This window comes from Terrapene carolina, unplaced genomic scaffold (genome assembly GCF_002925995.2).
Source record: "Terrapene carolina triunguis isolate 2854851 unplaced genomic scaffold, T_m_triunguis-2.0 Scaffold33911, whole genome shotgun sequence".
Taxonomy (NCBI): Eukaryota; Metazoa; Chordata; order Testudines; family Emydidae; genus Terrapene; species Terrapene triunguis.
This window is the reverse complement of record NW_020698262.1, coordinates 10,250,356-10,274,509: the sequence shown is the minus strand read 5'-3', so window position 1 is coordinate 10,274,509 and position 24,154 is coordinate 10,250,356. Positions and strand designations below refer to the sequence as shown.

The window sequence follows — 24,154 nt, the reverse complement described above, 5'->3', positions numbered from 1 at the left end:
GGCATTGAGGTGTAGCGGATTGAGGTGTAGGTAACAGGTATGTTGCAGGGCGAATCTCTGGGGAAGGGATATGTTTCCAGGGGCAGGTATTAGCTCTGCAGCAGTGACTAAGCCAGAAGATGAAAAGGAGAGAGCATGGCACCCCTCTTTGTGTCCATAGCCGGAGGAGGGAGCAGCTGAACAAGTGAGATGACTCATGTTGCAGCAGCCTCAGGGAGAGATCTTGGCCTCTCTACAGGACAGAAAACAAGTGCACTGAGTTGCCAGTGGAATGATTATTTACTGACGCTTTAATTTTAGTATCCAAGCTTCTGTATGAGAGATCAGGAGTTTTTAGTGATAATTTGTAGAAGCACAGAGAGTAGATTTAAATAATTTAAGCAGCTCTATGACATTTTAAATGTTTATAAGCCAGGGAGACAGTGTAGAGGGTTTGACTGTGCACTTTTCTGATAAGTTAATATTTGCATCACACAAACTGCAAACTTTTCTGATTTAGCAGAAACCAGACTGAATGACAGAGCAGGTCTGGACTTAGAGTCCACTTCCACTAAATGTGCTGGTGTGACATGTCTATGCATAGAATGTCTTGTCATTTGGATGCCAGGAGCCCTAATGCTGTTACGAACCTGTGCCCCCTAAGGAACGTGATGACCACATTGTGTTTCGTGCCATAATCAGTTGGGAAATCAGCAGTGTGGCTACAAATCAGATTCTCCTACTCCAAAAGCAGGAGTAGTAGACTCCTGCCATCTTAACTGAAGGAGAATCTCTGTTAGTTATTAGCAGTATGGGGCCAATGACACACAGTTGCACTGTTCTGATTTCTTTCCGTAGATGGCAGTGGTGCACATACATGCTAGACAGTTCATTACAATAATTCGCACTAGAACTGGTAGAAAAAACACGAAAAAAAATTCACAAAATAAACAATTTGAAAATTTTCAGCCTTTCATAGTCCATATGATCTTAAAGGACTCTGCAAACACTAACTCCCTATTTCCATACTACAATCCTGCCTCCAGCCCCTCTTCCTCAGATGTGCTCGTGGCCCTGTTCCCACCATACATCAAAGCAGGGTCCAGCTTTCATGGTGCTTCAAAAGCGGGTGGGGTGACTGGAATCAAAGCAAGAGCTTACAGGGCATTCTGGGTGTTTGAGGAGGGGCTGCAGCAGGGCAATGATCTGAGACAGGGAAAGGGAACCAGTATTGCCAGACCCAAATGTTCAAAAATCATGAGTCCAGCCCCTCCCCCAAATCATGATAATTGGCTTACAACATGTGTTTTTTTAAAAAATAAAATAAAAGTTGGTTCATTTTCATTTGCCTTCTGGCTTTTGAGCCTTTCAGGTTCTTTGGCTTCCTGTCTTTCTCTGCAGCCACGAGGGCTAGCAACTTACTTACTGTGCAGAGACAGATGCCCAGCTGGGCAGTAGGTAGGGTGCCCTGCACCCCAGCGTGAGGTGGGGCTGAACAGCCATCAAATGGTGTCCCACAGGACGAGTTCCCAGCTAAGTGGCAGGTAGTGTGTTTCTCAGCAACCCCAGGAAGATGCCCAGCTGTGCATCGCTCCATGTTGCCGAGGAGATATACAGCTTTGCCATGACTACCAGCCCCCTGCTTTCCAGCACTCGGAGTTTTCATGCTGGATGGGGACTCACACCTGCTGCAGGTTTGTTTCGTCCTGTGCCAGATGTTGCCTGTAGTTAGGGACTCAAAGCTGCCAGCCCCAGAATCCCTCTTAGCTGCCTCATCTCTCTGATTGTGGGCTCAGCCAGGTCCCAGCAGAGTGAGGCTTTTCAGGTTGCCTCTTTGTAGAGCGTGACCTTGAGGCAGAGATCCATTCTGGACGGTAGCGATGTCCTCGCAAGGTCCTCCAGCTGGCTGCATGGAGCGATCAGTCATGATGACACTGCCGGCTCGGCTGTTCTACCAGGAGCAACAGGGTGCTTGAAGACAAAGTGCCTCGTTTCTTTTCCTCCCTCCTCTCTCTTAGCTCCTTAGAAGGGCAAAGAGTTCAGTCCTCTGATGTCATGAGAGCTAAAGCCACTGCATAGCCAGAATCATTCCCAGACAGAGCCTAGCCAGGGCCAGTCACTGATCATAAACCGTAGGCCCTGTCGGCCAGCCCCAATCCTCGGGGCCATCTGACCCTTGGTAACTGCTCCTCTGGCCTTTGCCTTTCTGATGATGCACTAGAGGAGCAGAGCTCAACGAAGTAACTGAGCTGTTTCTGTCCCATCTCCCATTGCGTCCCGTCTCCTGCCCTGAGCACGGTGCACTCTCCTCCTGCCATTCCCACCTCTGGGGTTTTCACGCTGCTCCCCAAACCTGGAGGAGCCTCCCCTGTCCAGTGGACCAGGAGGCCACGCTCTTCTACTGCAGTACCTCTCTTAAAAGCTGCTCCATTTACCTTCCTGTCTGCCCCGGGCTGTTGCTCATGGGCTCTCTGCTCTTCCTGCCTCAGACTCTAACTGCAGCCACCTGAACGTACATGGCTCTCTCCGTCCGTTACCATGGTCTCTGCTTGGCTAATTCAGACTGCACGCTCCTTGGGGCAGGGACTGTGGGCTGGATCCTACCCATCTGTCTACCTCTTCTGACAGATCCCTCCACTCGCCCACTACCTGAGTGCTAGCGGCAGCGGGCCGCTCAGCACAGCCAAAGAGAGATATGGGCAAAGGCGGCTTTGTGGACTCCTGGTCCCGAGGCTGATGGGGTCCAGAGCTGCCCTAAATTCCTACCTGGCTGCAACGGCCCCCAGGAGAATCCTCTTGCAGCCTGTTGACCCAGCTTGAAGAATGCTTCATGATGCTGGAATGGTGCGAAGCAACCTTGCCAAGGTCCCAGGGACCCGATTGTTTGTCCCAGCTCTCTAAAGTGCCATGGAAGGTTACAACGCTATGTAAATCGTCGTAGCGATCTCTCCTCTCCTCTTTGGAACCAACAGGAGAGCATCAAAGACAAAACAAGCTGGCTGAAATATCCCCATTGGAAAGTATTAAAAATAGCCCAGGCGTTTCTATCTCTTCCCAGCCCTGGATGCATCCCCAGAGCCATCGTTTAAAACTGTTTGCAAGAGGTTGTTGCTATAGAAACACAAAACAAAGTCCCAGCGTCTCGTGGCACAGCCCTGGCTCATCATCATTTAAAGGCAAGCCGAGTCTCTTGAAAGGTCACGGCAGGTGCTGCTTGTGTTTCAGTTGCCATGCAACTTGACGTGCGTGTGGAACTCGGCAGCGGGTCGGGTGATCTGGTTTGGCATTTGGGCTGCATTCCCCATTGGAGTCACTGGCTGGTTGGATGAGCTTTGGTGCCTCTTTCAGCGGCGTCGGATGGTTAACATACTGGATGTTAGGAGAGTGGGCAGCCCGGGACATTGGGATACAGGAAACTTTCGCTTCTGCTGCAGCTCACGGGGTTGTTGATGACTGAAGGTGTGACTGTGGCTCACCTGGGGGAAGTGAGCTGAGATTCTCAGACCAGTTCCTGGTGCTCAGGTGTCCTCATAACGTCACCTTCTCAGCTGGCCCCCTCATTGGCAGCTTCAGTGGGGAGGCCAAGGGCTGATTGGGCCATGGAGACTGAACTCCTGTCTCACCCGTTGAACTGGACTCACCCTGTAAAGGTGGAGACGCATTGACTTGGTAACATGGGGGTGAGCTGGTCCTGCCACAGCCCATAAGGGACCTGCTCTGGGGATAAACAGAGACTGTCCAGCTCCAGGGGTATTGACCAGCACTAACATTTGGGTTCCTGAACCACCCATGTTGCAAAAAAGGCAAACATCATTCTGGGATGTATTAGCAGGAGAGTTGTAAGCAAGACCCGAGAAGTAATTCTTCCACTCTACTCCATGCTGATTAGGCCTCAGCTGGAGTATTGTGTCCAGTTCTGGGTGCCACATTTCAGGAAAGATGTGGACAAATTGGAGAAAGTCCAGAGAAGAGCAACAGAAATGATTAAAGGTCTAGAAAACATGACCTATGAGAGAAGATTGAAAAAATTGGGTTTGTTTAGTCTGGAGAAGAGAAGACAGAGAGGGGACATAACAGTTTTCAATTACATACAAAGTTATTACAAGGAGGAGGGAGAAAAAATACTCTCCTTAACCTCTGAGGATAGAACAAGAAGTAATGGGCTTAAATTTCAGCAAGGGCGGTTTAGGTTGGACATTAAGAAAAACTTTCTATCTGTCAGGGTATATACATTGCCCACAGAGGTTGTGGAATCTCCATCACTGGAGATTTTTAAGAGCAGGTTAGACAAACACCTGTCAGGGATGGTCTAGATAATACTTAGTCCTGCCAGGAGTGCAGGGGACTGGACTAGATGACCTCTCGACGTCCCTTCCAGTCTTATGATTCTATGTGTATAAATGTAAGCCAGCAAACTAAATGTGTTAACGTCAAAGGCCTGAGTTTGACTGAACTCCACATTTCTGCATTCCCGGACTGGCGTTGGGCAAGACACCCAGGGTCTTTGAAATGTTTGCTTATTAATTAAGATAGTTTTTAATTATACACATAGCTTATAATTTCTCCAAAGGGTTTGTAACCCCAGGTCCTGATCCTACAAGTACGTATACATGTGCTTAATGTGATGCCTGTGATCATTCCCATTGAATTCATGCCATGGGACAAATCTCAGGCTTCCAGCTAAGCACGTGCGTGTTTGCTGGATCAGGGCTCGAGAGAGACGGAAGCATGTGCTGGGAAAGGAGAGAATGAAACAAACAAGAAAAAGTCAGTTATTCCCTCCTCTCTCCTACCTGTGTCAGGGGGTTCACTACTCATGGCTGGAGCGCCTCCTTGTGGCTGTGTCTGGGGAATAGCTCCTCCTCTGACGCCCCCTTCCATGTCTCATTTGCACTGAGTCCCGCTCACGCTCCAGGAGTTGGAGTGCTTCCCCTTTGAGACTCAGGATGCTTCCTCTTCGGGACTGGGCCAGGTCATTCTAGCGTTCCCTTTCCTGGGTTTCAAAGTCTCACCGGACTGGCTGTCCGGGTATCGTTCCTGGCAGTCCTCCAGTTCAAGGCTAGGCCGCTTCATTTGTGGCTAGAGGGGAATCCGGGCCTGCCCACTACTCAGGGTTCCAGCCTACGGACCTTACAATCAGCAGCCAGGGTCTGCTCCGTCCCAAACCTTGCCGCTGTTTCCCTGGACTGCTTCCTACTCTGTCTCTATCAGGCTTCCTTATCCACAACCCTTCTGAATAGGTGCACCCTTGCCTTAGGGCCCATGTCTCAGGGCTTCTACTCTCCCCCTGGGTTTCTCCCTCATTCCTCTCTAAGCCGGGAGAGTGACTGCAGGTTTCCACGCCGCAGTCTTCTTCTGCCCTCATGCTTGGCCCCTGCTCCTGCTCAGCTGGGGGCTCCATTCTCAGTCCTCTCCCTCAGGTGTGGTTTATCAAGTAACTTAACCCCCTCTGAGCCACAACAATCTTTTTCAGGCTAGTGTGGGGTGAACACCCTGTCATACCTCAGCCACTGCCATAACCTCAGCATCTGTCAGACTGGTAAACCATTTGGGACCAGGAGTGTATTTGTCTTTGCATCATGTACAGCACCGAGCACACTACTGACTAAGCAAATCACAGTAACAACACAGCATCTTTTGTGTTACTCATCGACTAACTGCACCATAACCTGCCCTCAATCCAAATGGGAGACCCGCTGTTCCTTGTAGTTTGGTGCCCTGTCTCTGTCACAGGCCAGAACCTGATGTTTTTGAAGAAAGCACCCCTAGCCCTTAGATACCTGGCTCATTGTGCAGTGCTGTAACTGGGGATCACCACAGACCACCACATGTCTTCCCCTAAGCATAAGGTTTCATTGCACAGGTGGGAAGGACAGTAGGGCTCAGAAATGATCCAACCCACTTTTTAGAGTCCAGCCACAGGATTGGTGCCAGGCTGAGTGACATCATGATCACAAGGTTTAATGTCATCATCAGTATTATTGCATAATCCTGCAATTCACCTGCCCCAGCAGCAGGATTCTTACACGGAGGCCACTCTGAAATCTCTCCTTTCTTTGTCTCTTCTCAGGTTGTTGAGGGCCTCTACCTGGGAAACATCCGGGGTAAGTGTCTTTCGCTCATTCCAGCTCCCAAGCACCATGGGAGATTGTTGACTAAGCACTATCAGTGCGCTTGGCGTTGTACAGGAAGACACGGTTCCTGCCCCACCGAGTAAAGAATCCAAGGGCCTGATCCTATTGGGTACTGAGTGCCTTGTGCAAGGTGCCGAGCATCCTCAACTCCCAATGATTTCATTGTGAGTTGAAGGCTCTCAGCACCCACCCAGGACTGGGCCCTTATGAGCCAGAGACTGTATAAATGGGCCACGTGCTATGAAAAAGGGCGCTCCCTCCTTCCCAAGGAGGCTTCTCAGAAGCTCTAGAGAGACCCCCCCGCACACACACACTCAAACACACCTGATAGTCAGCGAGGGCCCTGCACACAGGTTCCTCGGCAGGGTCCTGGGAGCTGTTCCCCATCGCTGTGCCACAGAGAATCTGCCCTCTGCAGGACTCAGATCCTCACACATGACGAGACAATGCAAGGTCCCTCGTCCCAGTCCTGCGTGGCCTTTTGCAGAAGGAGCTACAAGCAGTTCTGGTGCTGAGGAGAGAGACCCGTTCACTGCACTGAGGCCTTTGGCATGTGTCTGGCCCTGGGGAAGTTCAACAGACACGTTGCAGCCTACACCATTGCATTTACTGTGACATTCCCGCCGGGCCAACAACTAGACCTTCTTAGCAGTGCTTTCCAATCCGCTGGGAGCTTTGCCCTTTGTGGGCTGGGAGCCAGCCCCAGGCATCTTCCATGAAAGCTGCTGCCCTTTTAAAGCTGTTCTCTGGGTGGTGATTAGGTGATGCTAGGAGACCCTCTGGTTGTTGCCCATCAGAACAGCCAAGCTGCTTGTTGGAAGTAGGGTCTGGAAGTGTTTTACGTATCTCTTGTACCGCTGATGGCACTGTCATTCCCCTTTGGATGGGCCAGGAGTTTTTCCACATAGCGTTAGGAGGATGAGGAGTAAAGAGAAGAGGCAGGAGGAGTGAAAAACGGAGAAAAGTAAAGAAAAGAAAATGAACTACAGAGCAGGGATAAGGTTGCCAGTTTTGGTTGGACGTGTTCCTGGAGGTTTCATCACATGACATAATCTTTCATTAAAGATTATTCTTTAATACCTGGAGACTCCTGGACAATCCTGGAGGATTGGCAACCCTAGAACTGAGGCTCTTTGGACAATGCTAATTCTGCCTTCAAGCTGCGTGTTTAGCAGATTGCAGCCAAGTGGAATTTACCAGGTTGGTTCCCTGAGCCGATGAGAGCTAGCACGGTGGAGTATGTGCCCGGGCCGAGGTTACAGACTTGACCTAAGTAAACCCAGGCCCCAGGTTACCAGCTCCTTGTGTTAGCACTGCTGAGACTGGTGGGATTCTAGCAGAGAGGTTGGCCCTTGATGTTCTCATTTGCATATCATTACCCAGCATGCTCTTCCAGCTTGCAGCTGTTCTCTGGGAAGAGGCTGAGAGGCACCAGGGTGCTTTGCCTGATGACAGATCTGAACTGATTTTAATGTGTTCCTCAGGTGGGCCGGGCGAATGGGGATAATTCATTATTAGATGAACCTTTAGGAACTGCCATGCCAGCGCTGCTATGAAACATTGCCAGGATACTGTCTGTGGGCCCTCTCTGGGCACCTCACAACCATTAATGTGTTTATCCTGTGAGGGAGGGCAGCATAGGCGCTGGCACTCGGGGTGCTGGGGGTGTGGCAGCACCCCCTGGTTTGAAGTGGTTTCCACCATATACAAGGTTTATAGTTTGGTTCAATGGCTCTCAGCACCCCAACTGTACAAATTGTTCCAGCACCACAGGAGGGCAGTGCTATTAACCCCATTGTACAGCTGGAGAACTGAGGCACAGAGAGATCATGTGACTTGCCCACGGTCACACGGGAAGTCAGTGGCAAAGCAGGGGATTGAAGCGGGGTCTCCGAAATGGCCCACTAGTGCTCTAAACACTGGACCATCCTTCCTCTGTGTGTGTTTTCTTTTGTCCATCTGATGTGTGGATCTTAGGTTTCTCCATCTCACTATCACCCGACTGTCTGAGAGCCGAGCAGGGAATTTAAGCATTGTGTGTGCTAGGCAGAGATTCCATAGCAGGTTGGCTCAGTTTACAAGTAAAACAAAATATTTTCTGGTGCATTTTTAAAGGCTGGTCCTGCGAACTGCTCTGTAAGGCTGCTCGCTACCCATCCCTCCTTTACGTGTCCCCACCGGACCCAGCTCTGCTGTGGTGCTTCTATGAAATCAGCTGGGTCAAGGGAGGGCAGATGTCACTTCATCCATTTATAATTATCAGGTAAAGAATCCCAAATGTTGTGTCTCTCCCTAATCCTTGTATGGTATCTATTTGAGTATATGCCTACCCTTCCAACCTCACACGCCCCTTAACTTCTTCGACTGTAAACTCATTAGGGCAGACACTGTGGTTTCGTATGTGTTTGTACAGCTCCTAGCACAATGAGCCTGACCAGGGTTTCTGGGGGCTACCATAATATAAATATTTAAAGAATAATAATACCCAGCTGATATAATCTGCCTATTGCATTTATAGGGGACCTTAAAGAGATGTCATCCCTATGCTCAAACACACCTATAAGGAACCAGCATTATATAGGCACTGCAGTATAGTACGCCACAGCAGACAGCCTGCATTTCCTGGACAGGGTGACATTTTTTCCAGAGAATGTGAAGGGCTGAGTTTGGTTCTTCAGTGATTCACACCTCCCTGGATTTCTCTCCCCTAGCGAGTTAGTGATCACCATGCCTGGAATGGCGTGGCTGCCACTGTAGGGCTGGTGTTCTCTTCAGGAGTAGGTAGAGAGGAAACATGGGCCAGTGGTTTGGGTAGTCTGGGCTTAATTCCCTGCTCCGGCAATGCCTCCCTGTATGACCACAGCCTCTCAGTTCCCTGTCTGTGCAATGGGGATAACAGCACTGCCCTGGCTCCCGGGGGCATTGTGAGGGTAAGTACGTGAACGGTTATGGGGTGCTTAGATACAGCAGTGATGGGGGCCAGAGAAGTACCGCAGAGAGGGGGCTCTAGGTGACTGGTGTGTTTTCAAACTACTACTACTGCCCTGATGGGAAAAACCCCTTGTTACTCAAGGATCTGATTACCTGGACTGAGGAATCCTTGCCTCCTGTTTGTATAAGAGGCGCGCTCTCTCTAGAGGTCAGGGAAGGGCTAGATGGAAGCTCCATTCTTTCCGGTTAAATGATTTCTCTTCCCCCAGTGCTGGTTTCTAAAGGTGTCCGACGCTCCCTAAGCGACTGGCCATTGTTTGGGTTTAGATGAAGCAGTCGGGCGACAGAGCAAAGAAAGGAATGAAGAGAGAAGGGCTGTAAGTTTGCATGTCAATAGAACCTCTCCATGGAGAGACTGCAGAAACCAGAAAGGCCACAGCCGGTACGTCTACACTGCAGTCAGGAGGCGTGATTGCAGCATGGGGAGGCATGCCTGAGCTAGATCAAAACTCACTCAAGTAACAATAGTAGTGAAGCCTGGCAGCACAGGTGGGTTAATTCTGCCCATCCAGGACCTAGGGGATATACTTGAGTGGCCATTAGCTCAATGCTAGCATGGGTATGTCTGCAATGTTGACTTACCCACTGTGTGTAATGTGTAGGCGGGGAAGCCGCAAAATGTATATTTTTAAAGAGAGAGAAAAGAAGCATTGCAAAGCAGCGAGGCATCTTAATAAGGAGAGTAGTCTGTGGTTCTGTGGGATGCAATCTGAATTGTGCCCATGTATGGCAGAGTCCCCATGCTGCTAATGGAAACTCTCCTGTGGCAGGGGCCCAGACTTTCAGAGCAGGAGGAAACATGCTGTCTCTGGAGTAGCAGTGAGGTTCTGAAGGACACTGGTGCGCAGCAAAGAGACAGATGCAAAGTCCTGGGTGGGTGTGGATTTGTTCTAGTCCTCAGCACTTTTCAGTCTCAAAGCCCTTTGACATTAACTTGTTAATCCTCACTCCCTCTTGGAGAGGTAGGTGGAGAACTAAGTATGAGTATCCCATTTAACAACGGGGGAAACTGAGGCACATAGAAGTTGAGTGGCTTGCCTGAGGTCACAGAGGGAGTTGGTGTTAGCACTGGGATTAGAGCCTGAGCTGCAGCATCTACACAGGTATGTTTAGGGCTCTAGTGTGAGCCCTGCCACAGCAAGTCTGTGGATCCAGGCTGGGTGGCCTGCTCCCAGATGTAGTGTAGACGTACCCATATAGACTAGGTAGTCTTTGGAGCTGTTCTCCTAGACCTTCTTGGAGTCATAGCCTGCCGTGCTGCTGGTGGATTTATTCCTTACCCAGTGTCAGGGATGCCTGAAGGAGACAGGCAGAGGGAACTGAAGAGGAGATGTGATGGGGTTTGGAAAGTGTGTGGCACTGCAGAACAATCCAGCAGTAGGTGATGATGCCTGAGGCCGGGCAGGATTTGGGACACATGATGTAGCCACTAGAGGGAGCAGTTTATGTCTCTCTACAGGCTAAACCTTGTTGAATTAGTGACTGCTGCCTTTAAACAGGAGAGTGGGCTGTAATTCCTGTGGGCTGGGCACATATCTGTGCGTGTTTGTGCAGTTCCATGGGGTCCCAGCCCTGGAGGGGAATCTAAGTCATAAGAGCACTCCAGGCTTGTCAGTTTTTCAGCTGGCCACAAGGCGGCTGGGCTCCATCAACGTGGCTGGTGGAGGTCTGAGCTTAATGCTGAGTGCCCTGGCACCTTCCAGAGTGAAAAGACGTCAAAGCAGTATGGAGAAGATGTGTCTGCATCCACAGTCTCCAAAGGGCTGGGAAAGGGTGACTGTAGGATTCAGAACATCTCAAAGGCTGCTTCTGCTTAAATATGAGAATGCACAAAGCCCATGACCTTGCCCACTCTCAAAAGATTGTGGGATTGGATTGAACGATCCCGTCCCTAAATGGTTCCTCGAATACCTAGGAACCCAAGCTGGTGCTAGTAAACAGGTATGTTTCTCAGGGGGCTGATGACATTTTTCCATCAAAACTTTTTTTTTGGACGGAAAATTGGATTTTCAATGAAAGTAAAATTTTCCCACAAAATGTCTTCTCTCCTCAGAAGCATTTCAGTTTTTTTTATTTGTCAGAAAATCAAAAGCCCCAAAACTGATTTTTTTTTTGGCCGAAAACTGAGCAATTGGTTTTGGTCATTTTGGTCCAAATATTTTTTTTTGGCAAAGTCAAAATTTTCCACTGAAAATTTCCATGAAAACCAAACAAAACAAAATTGCATTTTTGTTGAAAGAACAGGTGTACTTGTGGCACCTTTGGAGACTAAGAAATTTATTTGAGCATAAGCTTTCGTGGGCTACAGCCCACTTCTTGTAGCCCACGAAAGCTTATGCTCAAATTAGTTAGTCTCTAAGGTGCCACAAGTACTCCTGTTCTTTTTGTGGATTCAGACTAACACGGCTGCTACTCTGAAACCTGTCATTTTTGTTGAAATTTTCCATGGAGCTGGGGATGGGGAGGTGGGGGAAGAGGAGGAGAAACCCAAGGTTCTGACCAGTTTTAATTTCTAATAAGATCAGAGCTTTTAGCAATGGGAAAAACCTATTGGATCGTTAATTTCCTGCCCCTCCTAGTGCAGAATGTAGTCAATGTAACAGAAAAGACTAGCATGTACTAAACTGACACTCACTTGATCTTAGCCCAGAGACCAAACGAATATTACTACTTAATGCTTTATGGGCCAGCTTTTAAAGAGAGGGTTGGGTGTTTTGTTCATGAGACTTTTTCTGCCTACAGATTCTGAGGACAGAGAAAATTTGACAAAGAACAGGGTCACCCACATCCTGTCTGTGCATAACAACGCCAGACCTGTGCTGGAGGTGAGTGGGGGTGCATTCGCAGCCGCAGCCTGGGGAGATGGGAAGGAGGGAAATGTGAGAGGCGAGCATTGCTGCTATCCAGTGGGGATAATAATGCTTCCCGTAACTGGGACTGTGAAGTGCTTTGAGATCTCTGGATGACGCTCTGCTGCTATACCATCAGTGAGGAGGATTGCTGTACAAAGCAGAGGTGCCAGGCATAGACAGGGCCACCAGAGGGCACCCCAGCTCTGTGCAGCGTTACAAGGCTTCTTCCGGGCCAGAGAAGGAGCCATGCATGCGGGAGGGGATGTTGCAGCCATTCGAGGGTGACTCGAGTGTTCCTCCTTTGGGATCCCGGCCTGTGTGCAAATAGCTTGGTACACACACAAGCTTGAATCCAGGCCTTTGTCAATTGCAGGCTTGTACTTCTGCAAGTAGTACAGAAGAATTGGGGGGCAGATCGGCGTGGCCCGGGGCCACTTGGGGCACTTCTCTGCGGGCAGCTGCGTTGGGCTCAGGAACCGGGTTCGTGATGGGGAGGGCGATGGGTGGGGCAGGTGCCGGGTGCCTGGCCGCCATCTGGTAGCGTTAATCCCGGACACAGGTCCCCAGGTGCTGGCGATGGGAGTGGGGCGAGTTTCGGACGCCAGCCCTTTGGGTGTCATTGAGATGAGAGGCCAAATCTCAGAGATCTGTGGGTATACAGGGGCAGCTCGCCCTCCTTTCCAGGGCAAGGGCAGGGCTGGGACTCCTGGTGGGAGTAAGGTGGGTAGAATTGCACGGTGGAAAATAGCAGGTTAGAGTGAAAAAGTAATCCGGAGGAAACCCAGATCCCACTTAGCCAGCCCCATATCCTCAGGCCCTTCTGCAGCACCCGCTATTGTGTAAATGCACTACTGCCCTCTAGTGGATAGGAAAGCAAATGTGTGTGAACTTTGTACCCATGCTTGCTGCTTCTGGGGGGACCATGGTTCTGCTGGATGGGGATGCATTTAGCTGACGAGATAAATCCTTACATTTCTTGCGCCTCTCAGTTTCTTCAGCTTCCTGGCCCTCTGTGCTTGTGTTCCCCACTCCCCTATCTGCTAGTCACTCCCTTCCAGCGACTGTTGTTGTGATTATTTCCCTCGAGAGAGATGAAGGCCCCATTGTGCTCGGTGCTGTACACACACTTAGCCAGAGACAGTGACTGCTCAGAAGAGCTTGCAGGGCAAAACAGACAAAGGGTGGGAGGGGAAACTGAGGCACCGAGCCGGGAGATGACTTGCCAGAGGTCATCCAGCAGGTCAGTGTCAGAGCTAAGAAGAAACTCCAGGTTTCTGGAGGCCCAGTCCATTGCGCTACCCACTGGACCATGCTTCCTCCCTGCTGGGCCACTATGCTGTTAGTCTTCCACCTCCTCTTGGGCAGGGAGTAGGCTCAGTCGATATCGCAGTGCAGGCAGGACCTTCTGCTAACCCCATGGGCTGGTATGGTAACCTGAGGAGCTCAGCGGCTATTCTGGACAGCAGCATTGCTATTCAAAAGACATCTCCTGTTACTGGGGAAACTCTTTCGGTGAGGGCGAAAGGTCAAAGGGCATTCTCCTGTGGGCCGTTTAATGGTAGCAATCGCAGCTCTGATGGCAGAGGTCTGGTGTCTTTGGAGTGGAAGGTTCTCGGGTTGATCCCTGCTAATGGCTGTGAAGCCCTGTGTGGTCGCTGAGGAGCCTGGGATTGTCCCAGCAGCACCGCGCCTGCGCTACTGGACCTTCCTCCTGCCCAGGAGGATTACAAAGAGCAATAACAGCGGGAGGGCCTCGTGAAGGGCCATTGAGTAATTTGTGGGGTAAAATCAAAGATGTAGAAACGGCTGCGGGAGCCGGGGGAGCAGCAGCTGCCTGGGAGCCGTCCCTGCCAGAGCACAGCCACGCCAGACGGGTGGCGAACCACAGCGAGCGCTTACAACACGTTTGAGCACGTGGGGCCAGAGGAAAAGGGGAACCGGAAAGGCATGGTGGGTTGAGCAATGTGTCAATCACAGAGCCAGGCAGGGAACCGCAAACCCCAGTGCTGTTCCCAGGCAGGCAGCAGTGCTGTCATCTTCCCTCCTCGGGCTGGGGGACCTGGCTCCAGCATGGCAGAGGAAACGGCTAGCAGAGTAGCAGTTAATCCTGGGGTGTGTGTGTGGGAAGAGGGGACCTGCTGGCAAGAAGGCTGGAGACTGTTTGCAGTGCGGCTTGCCTGGCTGCTGGGAAGCTGCATGTCCCAGCCAATACGTTTTTGGTGCAGTTGACTGCTTAGTTTGTTGCTGGACTGGGTGCTCTGGCGTGAGGCCAGCAGGTACCAGGCAAGCTGCAGCTACATGGCCCTGTCAATGCGTCTCGACCACGAGCTGCAGCACCGGGTGTTATTCCAGGGCTGCTCCCGACCTGGCACTGCCAGTGCACCTCACCCCTGAGCAATGCTCTCCCCCTTCACTCCCCTCCTGCATCCCCCGCTATTCTGACAGTCCACTGCTGTCACAGCTCTGCCAATGCACCTCACTCCCGACTTGCAGCCCCCCTGCCTGTCCAGGCCTGGGCTTGCCCCCCACAACCCGCTGTGCCAATGCACCCCAGTTTCCTTCAGCTCTTTGGCAGCAGCTGCCAGTGCGTGGCAGAGCAGACAGTGGTTTGGTGATGTGTACGGATGAGGAAACCACCAAACCCCCTTTCCCCAAACTAATGTGGAGTCTGTCAATTGTGCGAGAGGCGAATTCTCACGCTATGCAGAGGGCTTATGGAAGGGCAGGGCTCCAGGGTGACGCACCACAGTGCATTACACCCAGCCTTCTCTTTCTGGCTCCTCCGGCAATTCTTCCAAAGTGTGTGTGTGTGTATGTGTGTGTGTGTGCGCGCGCGCAGATGCATGCAGGAACACTGAGAAGCTCTGAAAGGAAACAGCCAGCATTGGGGATCAACAGTTCTGATGGCACCCAGACACCAAGGTGATGGGCACAGCATAAATATCTAGAGAGGAGAGACAGACCAGTATACCTCCGCTCCAAGGGGGACAGTAGAGGAGAGCGCAAGGAGATCCCTGAGTAGCCTCCTCTGCCTCTTACAGTCTGAGAGGTGGATCTGGAATATGGCTTTTCCCATAAGAAAAGAAGCAGAGTTCTTGGCAGATGCAGAGGCAGAGCGAGAGATTCCCCAGGGGTGGACTGTCTGATTGTTCTTTGGCCTGAATCTGCCAATGGATCCCAGCCAAAGACACGGCCTTCATAATCCCCACCCGTAGCTGTATTGATTGGCACAGCATAGGCCAGGGCACTGCAGGCTTCCCTTCACCTGCAGGGGCCATCTCTAGGGGTACAAAGGTGGGTAATTCAGCCTGTAGCTTATTTGAACCTTGGCCTCTTAGCCAGCAGGGTGCTGCCCGTGAAGGTAACCTTTGAGATCTGGACAGCTGCCCCTCTAGAGACTGGACTGAGTACCACCAAACTGCTTTCCCAGAGCGACTGTGCTATCAGATGCCTGTCTCTGTTGATGACCTGGTAGTGGAAAGTTCCATCTCCCATTCAAAGGCCCCTGCACCTCCTTCAGGTTTGTTAGGCCCAATCCATCCAAAATCACAGCAGCGAGGAGCTCTCCATCTGGAGCTGGGTCTCAATGAACGTTTGTGCTGCTGGAGACAGGAGGACGCCCCGCGCTTTGCATTGGCTGTGCTCACCCTACAAAAGTGGCCTTGTTGAGGACCATGTCTGTGGGAGACTGCGCAGCAGCTGCCCCCGTTGTGCCTTACTCTAGCCCCCACATTTTCACAGCTCCACGTTCACTGATTTCTCAGATCACTAGCTATGTCTTGTCCAGCCATCACACAGGGTGAGGGTCTTCCACAAGGCCTGAGCAGCACAGGTGAGATGAACTCATGTGGAGGAGATGCACATCCTTGCAGAAGACCTGTGAGGTTAGGGTGAGTGAGGAACTGGACCCTGTTTCCTATCATGCTCTCAGCAGCATGCAGGGCAGGGGCTCTGTCCTGCTCTTGCCAATGGGAGATGTGGGTCTCAAATCCCCACGGCCCGTCTGAGTCATTGCTCCCGAGAGTCACACACCCTCGGGGAGCATCAGCAACAGCATCGTCTGGGGGGCAGGTCACTGTCCATTCCCCATCCGTCATTTCCAGGTGAGGTTTGCTGGCCGTGCAAACCCACGGCCTGGCTGCAGACAGCGCACCCTCTTCTGACCTGCAGAACTCCCTGCCACTGGAGCTCAGGAGAGGCCTGAGCCCAGCACTTTATAGGTGAGCACTTTGCACAGGCGTCTCCTCCATAATGGAGCATCAGAATGGCCTGGCTAAGTTGGAGATGGCCCCCAGGTAAGCCCAGGCTGGGGCGGAGAGGTTAGGCCCTGCTGAGAGACTCTATGGGAGTGGGAGGGCTAGAAGAATAGATGAGATTAGGGGTACCAAGCGCCGCCAGCTCATTGGCTTCCAGGGACTTTGTGTGACAGGGCAGTGGGAATTCTGGCTTCTAGTGTGCACTTGCACATCAGTCACAGTGGGACACGTGCCCTGTGGGCTGGTTTACACGCGGTCTCGTTGGAAATCCCACGGGCCTGGGTTCAGTGTGGGAGCAGTGCCCAGGAGGGGATTCCCATCCTTGCAGACCTTGGACGCCAGGGTCACAGAGGCCTGAGCTACTTCATCACCAGAGTCAGGAGGGGGCAGACACAGGCGGCTTGAGGCTCGAGTTTCCTCCACAAGCCAAACAACAGACCTGGGTCCCCAAATCCCGTGCGACCTGAGTTACGTGGGGGGCCGGACTCAGCCCCGCTAGGAAGAGAGGAGAGTCTCAGGAAAAGGTGGAGAATGATCTACAGCCCTGGGAGTGAGCTCTGGTTCTCTGCAGCGTATCGTGAAGTATGCACAGGGTGGACAGAGACGGGTAGTGTTACCATGAGGGCCACGTGTTGTGTCTCTCTGCTGGGCACATCCCGTGTAATAGAAGTTGATGAGAGGGGCTGTGTGGGAAGGTTCTGTGGCCCGGGTTCTCATGGGTGGTGGGTATAATAGGCCAGAGAAGGCTAAGCCTCCCCAAACCCAGGCCGTGGCCCCGCCCATGCTCTGCCATGAGGCCTCGCCCTCGCTCCGCGTCTCCCCCTGAAGCCAGCGCAAGCTCAGCTCCAGCTGGGGCGGGCGGGCTGGTGTTTGGGCTGGCTGGCGTGGCTGGGGCGGGCGGGCGGACTGGCTGGCAGCTCAGGGCGGCTCAGCTGGGGCTCCTCCGGCCGTGGTGGGGGGCTCGGGTGCGGCGGAAGGGACAGGCTAGGGGTAGGGCCTCGGGTGGAAGGGGCAGAGCCGCGGACTAGCCTCCCCTAAGAGGGGGTTCACACGCCGCCCATGCAGGTCTGACTAGATGGTCTGTGAATCGATGGTCCCTGTTTCAGACATTCGGTCCCAGAGCCTTGTGTGTTTGTAGCACAGTGGGGTCCCGCTTCACTCCTAGCTGCTACGGTAATACACATAAATAAATCATAATTATAGTATGTTTCCCTAGGGCCTGATCCAAAGCTCACTGAAGCCAAGGCGAGCCTTTCCGCTGACTTCAGTTTGGCTTTGGCGCTAGCCCTAGTTGCTTACAGGTTGTTTTTATTGAAAAGTCCAGTGCCGCTGGTCACAGACACACAGCAAAGAGATCGAAGGAGAACTGCAGCAAGCTGGTGTTTACCTGCTCAAACGCTGACTGGCAGGATTCTCATCCACTTTGCTGTGGAGCGGGAGCCTTAAAAACATCCCACTTTCTAATGTTAGTGCCGCGCTGGGAGGATCTGGGAAGCATTGTTTTAAATAAAAGAAGTAAATTTAAACCTGCCCCCTCCCCAAACAATGCACCAGGCCTGATTTTTTTATATATATATAAAGGTAAATAGAAAAGGAAATAATGCACTGATGAGAGTGATTTCACCTGAACATGTTTACACACCATCTTCCTAATCCAGATGAGGCACCCATCGCCATGACAACTAGCTCCGTGGCAGGCGAACTAGTTACAACACGTCCTCCCCCAGCTTCAGTACAGCATGAGTCCACGTTGAGGAATAGATGGGAACTATCTGTGTTCTAACCACGTTCATGAACTGTGCCAAATTCGTGGCTTTAGCGTGGTCTCAGCACTTGGTTAAAGTCCCGTTTGCAGCACCGGAGGGAACCATGTTGCAACTGGGTCAGGGAAAACTGTGTTGTAACGAGGGCCCCTAAATATGGGCTTGTGAGATTCCCATATGCTTCCAGTAGCTTCACCATGGGAATCACAAGTGCTCCAGAGCTCATGCCTTGGCTGCGCCATGTGAATTTCACTTTATTTTGGGTACTATCCGTAGAATGCTGACCACTTTAAGAAAGAAAAGCCCCTCCTCACTGGGATCAGGACGGGGCTAGTTAGACCGATTCTATGTGAAGCAGGTACAGTAGATGAAATCCTGGGGACATGATGATGTTAATGGCAAAACTCCCATTAGCTTTCATGGGGCCAGGATTCCACCATGTGTTTTAAATATGGCTGCTGTTAGCTGGGTTTTAGTGTGATTACCTGGTGAGCCACTCGGTGCAAGGGCTGTCCTTAAGTGCTGGGAAAGTGCCTGGCACATAGAGGATGCTACCCTTAATAACTCCTTTCACTGGTCTGGATAGGGGCTGGGGTGGTCTGAAAAGCATGTTATAAATCATCCAGAATCCACAAACTTGATTAAACCAGGAAATTCAATGATATTTTCCCATCCTCCTTTGGGGAACTTTTACCCATATTCCATCCTGGATTTTGTGTGGCCAGCCTTTTGCTGAGGCCTTTGACTTCAGCAGGGCCAGGATTTCATCCCAAGCTGGTTGTCATGCTGTCTGGAGTGGCTCACGACCGTGAGTGCCAACCTCAGGCAGGGGCGGCTCTAGCTTTTTTGCCGCCCCAAGCACGGCAGGCAGGCTGCCTTTGGCGGCCTGCCTGCGGGAGGTCCCCGGTCCCGCGGATTCGGTGTACCCGCCGCCGAATTGCCGCCGAATCCGCGGGACTGGCGGACCTCCTGCAGGCAAGCCGCAGAAGGCTGCCTGACTGCCGCCCTTGCAGGGACCGGCAGGGTGCCCCCCCCTGCAGCTTGCCGCCCCAGGCAGGCGCTTGGAGCGCTGGTGCCTGGAGCCACCGCTGACCTCAGGGCAGACTGTCAGAAGCAGGGCAGACACCCCAAACCGGTGCTGTGTTCTATAATTAGATTTCATCAACCTGATAACAAATGTGACCTCCTGGATCCCTGTACCAGTCTTACTATGGAGTGACAGACAGCCCCCTTGGGCACTCCGGTCTATCTTGCCACCCAGGCAGGTTGCACTTGGTGATAAATAGTCACTTACACCAAAAAACAACAAAATATTCAGGTTGCTCCCAGTCCCAAGGGACCAGTCACTTACCCCAGATCAATTTGTACCTTAGATCTCACACCAGAGACAACACTGGTAGTCAATCCTATAGCAAACTAATTAAGAATTTATTCATTAGGAAAAACAAATGAGAGCATTATTTACAGGAGGCAAGAGATATGCACAAATGAGTTGCAGTATATGGCTCCAAAAGCGGCAGAGATGAAGTAATCCGTAAGCATTGAATGTCTTTTCAGGGCTAACCCAGGTTGATCCTGGGGATCTCTGCTTTTTGTTTCTTAGCTCCAGCCCTTGTAAGAGTCCAAACAGCAAAGAGATGAAAAATCTTCATGTCAGCTATCTTCATTTCCCTCTTCCAGCATTCAAACCCATGGGACGAGGCCTTCTGCACGTAGTTCCCCATGGATGCATGTTCTAGGATGGCCCACCTAATTTTGATAATCCTTCTGGATGGGCGGGGGGGAGCCACTCTTCCCGTCTGAGTTCACAAGTTCAGAGCAGGAATTTTTACAATTATAAAACAAACATATTTTACCTGGTAGCCTGGAATACAGCCATTCCAAGTGAGATTAACGCAGGAAGCAATTTACAAGCATTTTATAGAGACTAAACACATCCTTAAAAGTCTAACATCTGTCTTGAACAATATTAACATATAGGTGAACTGTTCTGGTTTCCAGCTATAAATTTGTCAGTGCTCAGCTGACGCCTACAGACTTGGCAAGAGCTGGCATCTGGTTTAACAACGTCACACGGGTGATGCTGCAAGAACAGTCTGGGGTGGGGTGGGGTGGGGTGGGGGGGTTAAGAGGGTCGTAGGGGTTGGAGATTTCTGGTTACAAGCTTCTTGAAGGCATTTTAATGTTGTCTCCTTCCTTCTGTTTCAGGATATGACCTACCTCTGTATATCAGTGTCAGATTCATCCAGTCAAAACCTGTAAGTTCTTTCCAAGTTTTTAACCTACATGGGCAGCAAATTGTCAGTTTTCAATGAATGAAAGTTCAAATTCTAATGATCACCCCTTCATGGCTGGGACAATCTTTCGATCCTTGCTGAGCTTAAAGACAGCCTGCATATTAATAATATTTCTAGATTTGATCTATATGTACATGTGTGCAGAGCTAGTCAAAAAACGGCAAACTCATTTTCCTCAAGATTTCCAAGTTGATTTTGTGTCAAAGGATTTGAAATGGATCCATTTTTCATTTGCTTATATTTTTAATTGCCCTTTTCCCCCCCATTTTTCCCTCCAAACTTTCCTTGGAAACATTCCTGAAATAATTGTCAAAACTTTGCACAAACTGTCGATAAGCATTTGGATAATGTTTTCAACACTGACTCTAAAAGAAACATTGAAAAAAGGCAAATTTTTCACGAAACCCCTGCCCCCAAAATCTGACCAAGTAGACAATGTTTTGCCAAAAAATATTGTTTCTGAAAAAAGGCCATTTTTAAAAATGAAAATGCCTGCTTGGATACAGGAGAGACAGGGTGGGTGAAGTAATATCTTTTCTTGGACACTGTGTACAACTATTGGAAACAAGTTGACCAGGTCTGTTTGTGTGTGTGTGTGTATACACATAGATACATAAAAACATAAGAACGGCCATACTGGGTCAGACCAAAGGTCCATCTAGCCCAGTATCCTGTCTTCTGACAGTGGCCAATGCCAGGTGCTTCAGAGGGAATGAACAGAACAGATAATCATCAAGTGATCCATTCCCTGTCGCCCATTCCCAGCTTCTGGCAAACAGAGGCTAAGGACACCATCCTTGCCCATCCTGGCTAATAGCCATTGATAGACCTATCCTCCCTGAATTTATCTAATTCTTTTTTTAACCCTGTTATAGTCTTGGCCTTCACAACATCCTCTGGCAAGGAGTTCCACAGGTTGACTGTGTGTTGTGTGAAGAAATACTTCCTTTTGTTTGTCTATGAATACTTCCTTTTGCTGCCTATTAATTTCATTTGGTGACTCCTAGTTCTTGTGTTATGAGAAGGAGTAAATAACACTTCCTTATTTACTTTCTTCACACCAGTCATGATTTTATAGACCTCTCAATCATATCTCCCCTTAGTCGTCTCTTTTCCAAGCTGAAAAGTCCCAGTCTTATTAATCTCTCCTCATATAGAAGCTGTTCCATATCCCCAATCATTTTTGTTGTCCTTGTCTGAACCTTTTCAAATTCCAATATTTCTTTTTTGAGATGGGGCAACCACATTTGCACGCAGTATTCAAGAAGTGGGCGTACCATGGATTTATATAGAGGCAATATGATATTTTCTGTCTTATTATCTATCCCTTTCTTAATGATGCCCAACATTCTGTTCGCTTTTTTGACTGCCGCTGCACATTGAGTGGATGTTTTCAGAGAACTATCCACAATGACTCCAAGATCTCTTTCTTGAGTGGTAACAGCTCATTTAGACCCCATCATTTTATATGTATAATCGGGATTATGTTTTCCAATGTGCATTACTTTGCATTTATCAACATTGAATTTCATCTGCCATTTTGTTGCCCAGTCACCTAGTTTTGAGAGATCCTTTTGCAGCTCTTCGCAGTCTGTCTGGGGCTTAACTATCTTGAGTAGTTTTGTATCATCTGCAAATTTTGCCACCTCACTGTTTACCCCCTTTTCCAGATCATTTATGAATATGTTGAATAGGACTGGTCCCAGTACAGACACCTGGGAGACACCTCAATTTACCTCTCTCCTTTCTGAAAACTGACCATTTATTCCTACCCTTTGTTTAGGAATAAATGGCTACAATGGGAGGCAGTGTGCTAGAGTGAGTAGAGCACTGGACAGGCTTCTATGCCTGGCTCTGCCACATGACTTCGGATAAGACATTTCCCCTCTCTGTGCCTCAGTTTCCCCATCTGTAAAATGGGGATGATGTTCCTGACCTCCTTTGCAAAGTGCGTTGAGAGCTCCTGAAAAAAACCGGGCTAGCTAAGAGCGAGGCATTGTCATCTCTGTGTGTATGAATAGCTGCATGTGCATTTGGGGCCCTTTCAGGAATCCTGGCACGCCAGCACACGGTGCTGTACTCGGCAATACTAAGTGTTGTTGAGGTGCTACTGCTTTTGCATGCATGCATGATTGCCCTCAGTCAGCCTGGCAGATTTAGTAAATCCCCCCCATGCGCTGAGGTTCATGCAGCTGCTTCCACACTGCAAAACCCTCTTCCCAGGTAAGATATGGCTGGGGGCAGAGCTGATTACAGCGCTTGGAAGGAATGCGCTGGTGAGGGAGCGTGGTGGTGGGTGTTATTCTCCAGCCACTCTGGAGCCTGCCTTCTAGGAACTGCTGCAGCGTTATAACCCCAGGGAGATGGAGCGGAGTAGTGACTTTCTGCGTCAGACCTAGTAATGGTCTGTTCAGTTCTCTCTGGTGCACGAGTGGGAGGAGCTGTGCAGGCCCGTCTTTGGGATGGGAGTTCTCTCCTTACCCACAAATCCTTTCTGTCTTGCTTCGCTCCTTCTCACCCCACTTTCCCCTGACCCCCATGCCCGGGACGGCGTGTGTGTGTGTGTGTTGTGGGGGTGCAGTGGATTTTCTCTCTCCCGGGCCCCCGTGGGATCTGAAGAATGGGGCTGGTGGACAGGTCTTTTCCCACTGCTGAGCTTCAGTCTGCGTAAGGCCACACAGTGCCTTCCAGATCCCAGTGGATCCATGTTAAATTCAGGACCATCCACAGCGGTGACTCCTCACTGGTGGATTTCATGGGCCACCAAACCCAGCTCCAGACAGAGGGTTGTGTGTTTGGAGTTGGAGGTTTTGACTTCTCTTCCCAAGGCCTCCTGCACATGCTGGCCAACCCTCGGTGCGGTACCATCATCACTGCAAAGGTCACGGTATCGGCCCCCACTGAGCGTAATCCAGTGGCAGAATCTCAAAGTGGCCTCTCCACAACACTTAAATTGCAACCCTTCTGTTCTGGGGCACATACCTTGGGGTGCTCCAAAGCTCATCTTTCCATGCACACATAGTATCGGGGTGCCCCAGGAATGATGCCAGTCCGACATCATTGCCACCCCATTTCCACATAGAAACGCCACTTGCCCATGCAATCCCGAGGCTCTGAGTGCCCAGAACTGGGGGTGTGCAAGTTCAGAGGCCGCTTTGGAAACTTTGTCCCTGGGTAGGGTGACCAGACAGCAAGTGTGAAAAATCGGGACGGGGTGGGGGGTAATAGGAGCCTATATAAAAAAAAAGACCCAAAAATCAGGACTGTCCCTATAAAATCAGGACATGTGGTCACCCTATCCCTGGGTATTTGGAGAGCTGCTAGTGTTCCACTGGAAAGTGCATCTTTCGGAGAAAGAGACATGCCCCAGCCTACTAATTCTGCTTGCTCATGTTCCCACTGAGCGGAAAGAGAAGCTTTACAAGAAAACCTTTCCTCAGCAAGATCAGGATTTTTTTTTTTCCCTTTGTGACATGTCTACACAAAACTGGCCACAGGAAGGAAGAGTTGTTCAAGGAACTATTTTCTGCACATTGCTTTATACCAGAGATTTCACAATGTGGGGGCACTTACAAAGGATTTCTAAGGAGGGAGGTTTGTGACTGGAGACTTTGGCGACTCATAATGACCTGCATGTAAAGAGGGAATCTGTACCAATTACTCTAGGAGATGGCTGGAAATTGAGTATGTTCCTTGGGGCTGATGCCTGTAGACATAAGAGAGAGGATTCTGGTGGCTGACATAGTCTGGGAAGTCAACTGGGGTAGAGTCAGCAAAAGTGGATTCCCATGGTGAGGAAGTCAGCACTACATTAAAAACCTGAAGCAAACAATTATACAAAAAGGCATGGCCGGCAGTGCATTTCCGGGGCTGGTGTACTGT

The 24,154-nt window shown here is 50.4% G+C and overlaps 1 protein-coding gene across 1 annotated transcript in view; it reads left to right on the top strand.

Annotated features, from left to right (window-relative positions):
• The window catches only part of LOC112108587 (dual specificity protein phosphatase 22-A-like), a 40,534-nt gene that overhangs the window by 1,902 nt on the left and 14,478 nt on the right, over positions 1-24,154 (top strand). The window contains exons 3-5 of the mRNA XM_026663807.1: positions 6,050-6,083; positions 11,847-11,929; positions 20,184-20,233. Coding sequence (XP_026519592.1) covers positions 6,050-6,083; positions 11,847-11,929; positions 20,184-20,233 — 167 coding nt within the window. The remainder of the gene's footprint in view (positions 1-6,049; positions 6,084-11,846; positions 11,930-20,183; positions 20,234-24,154) is intronic.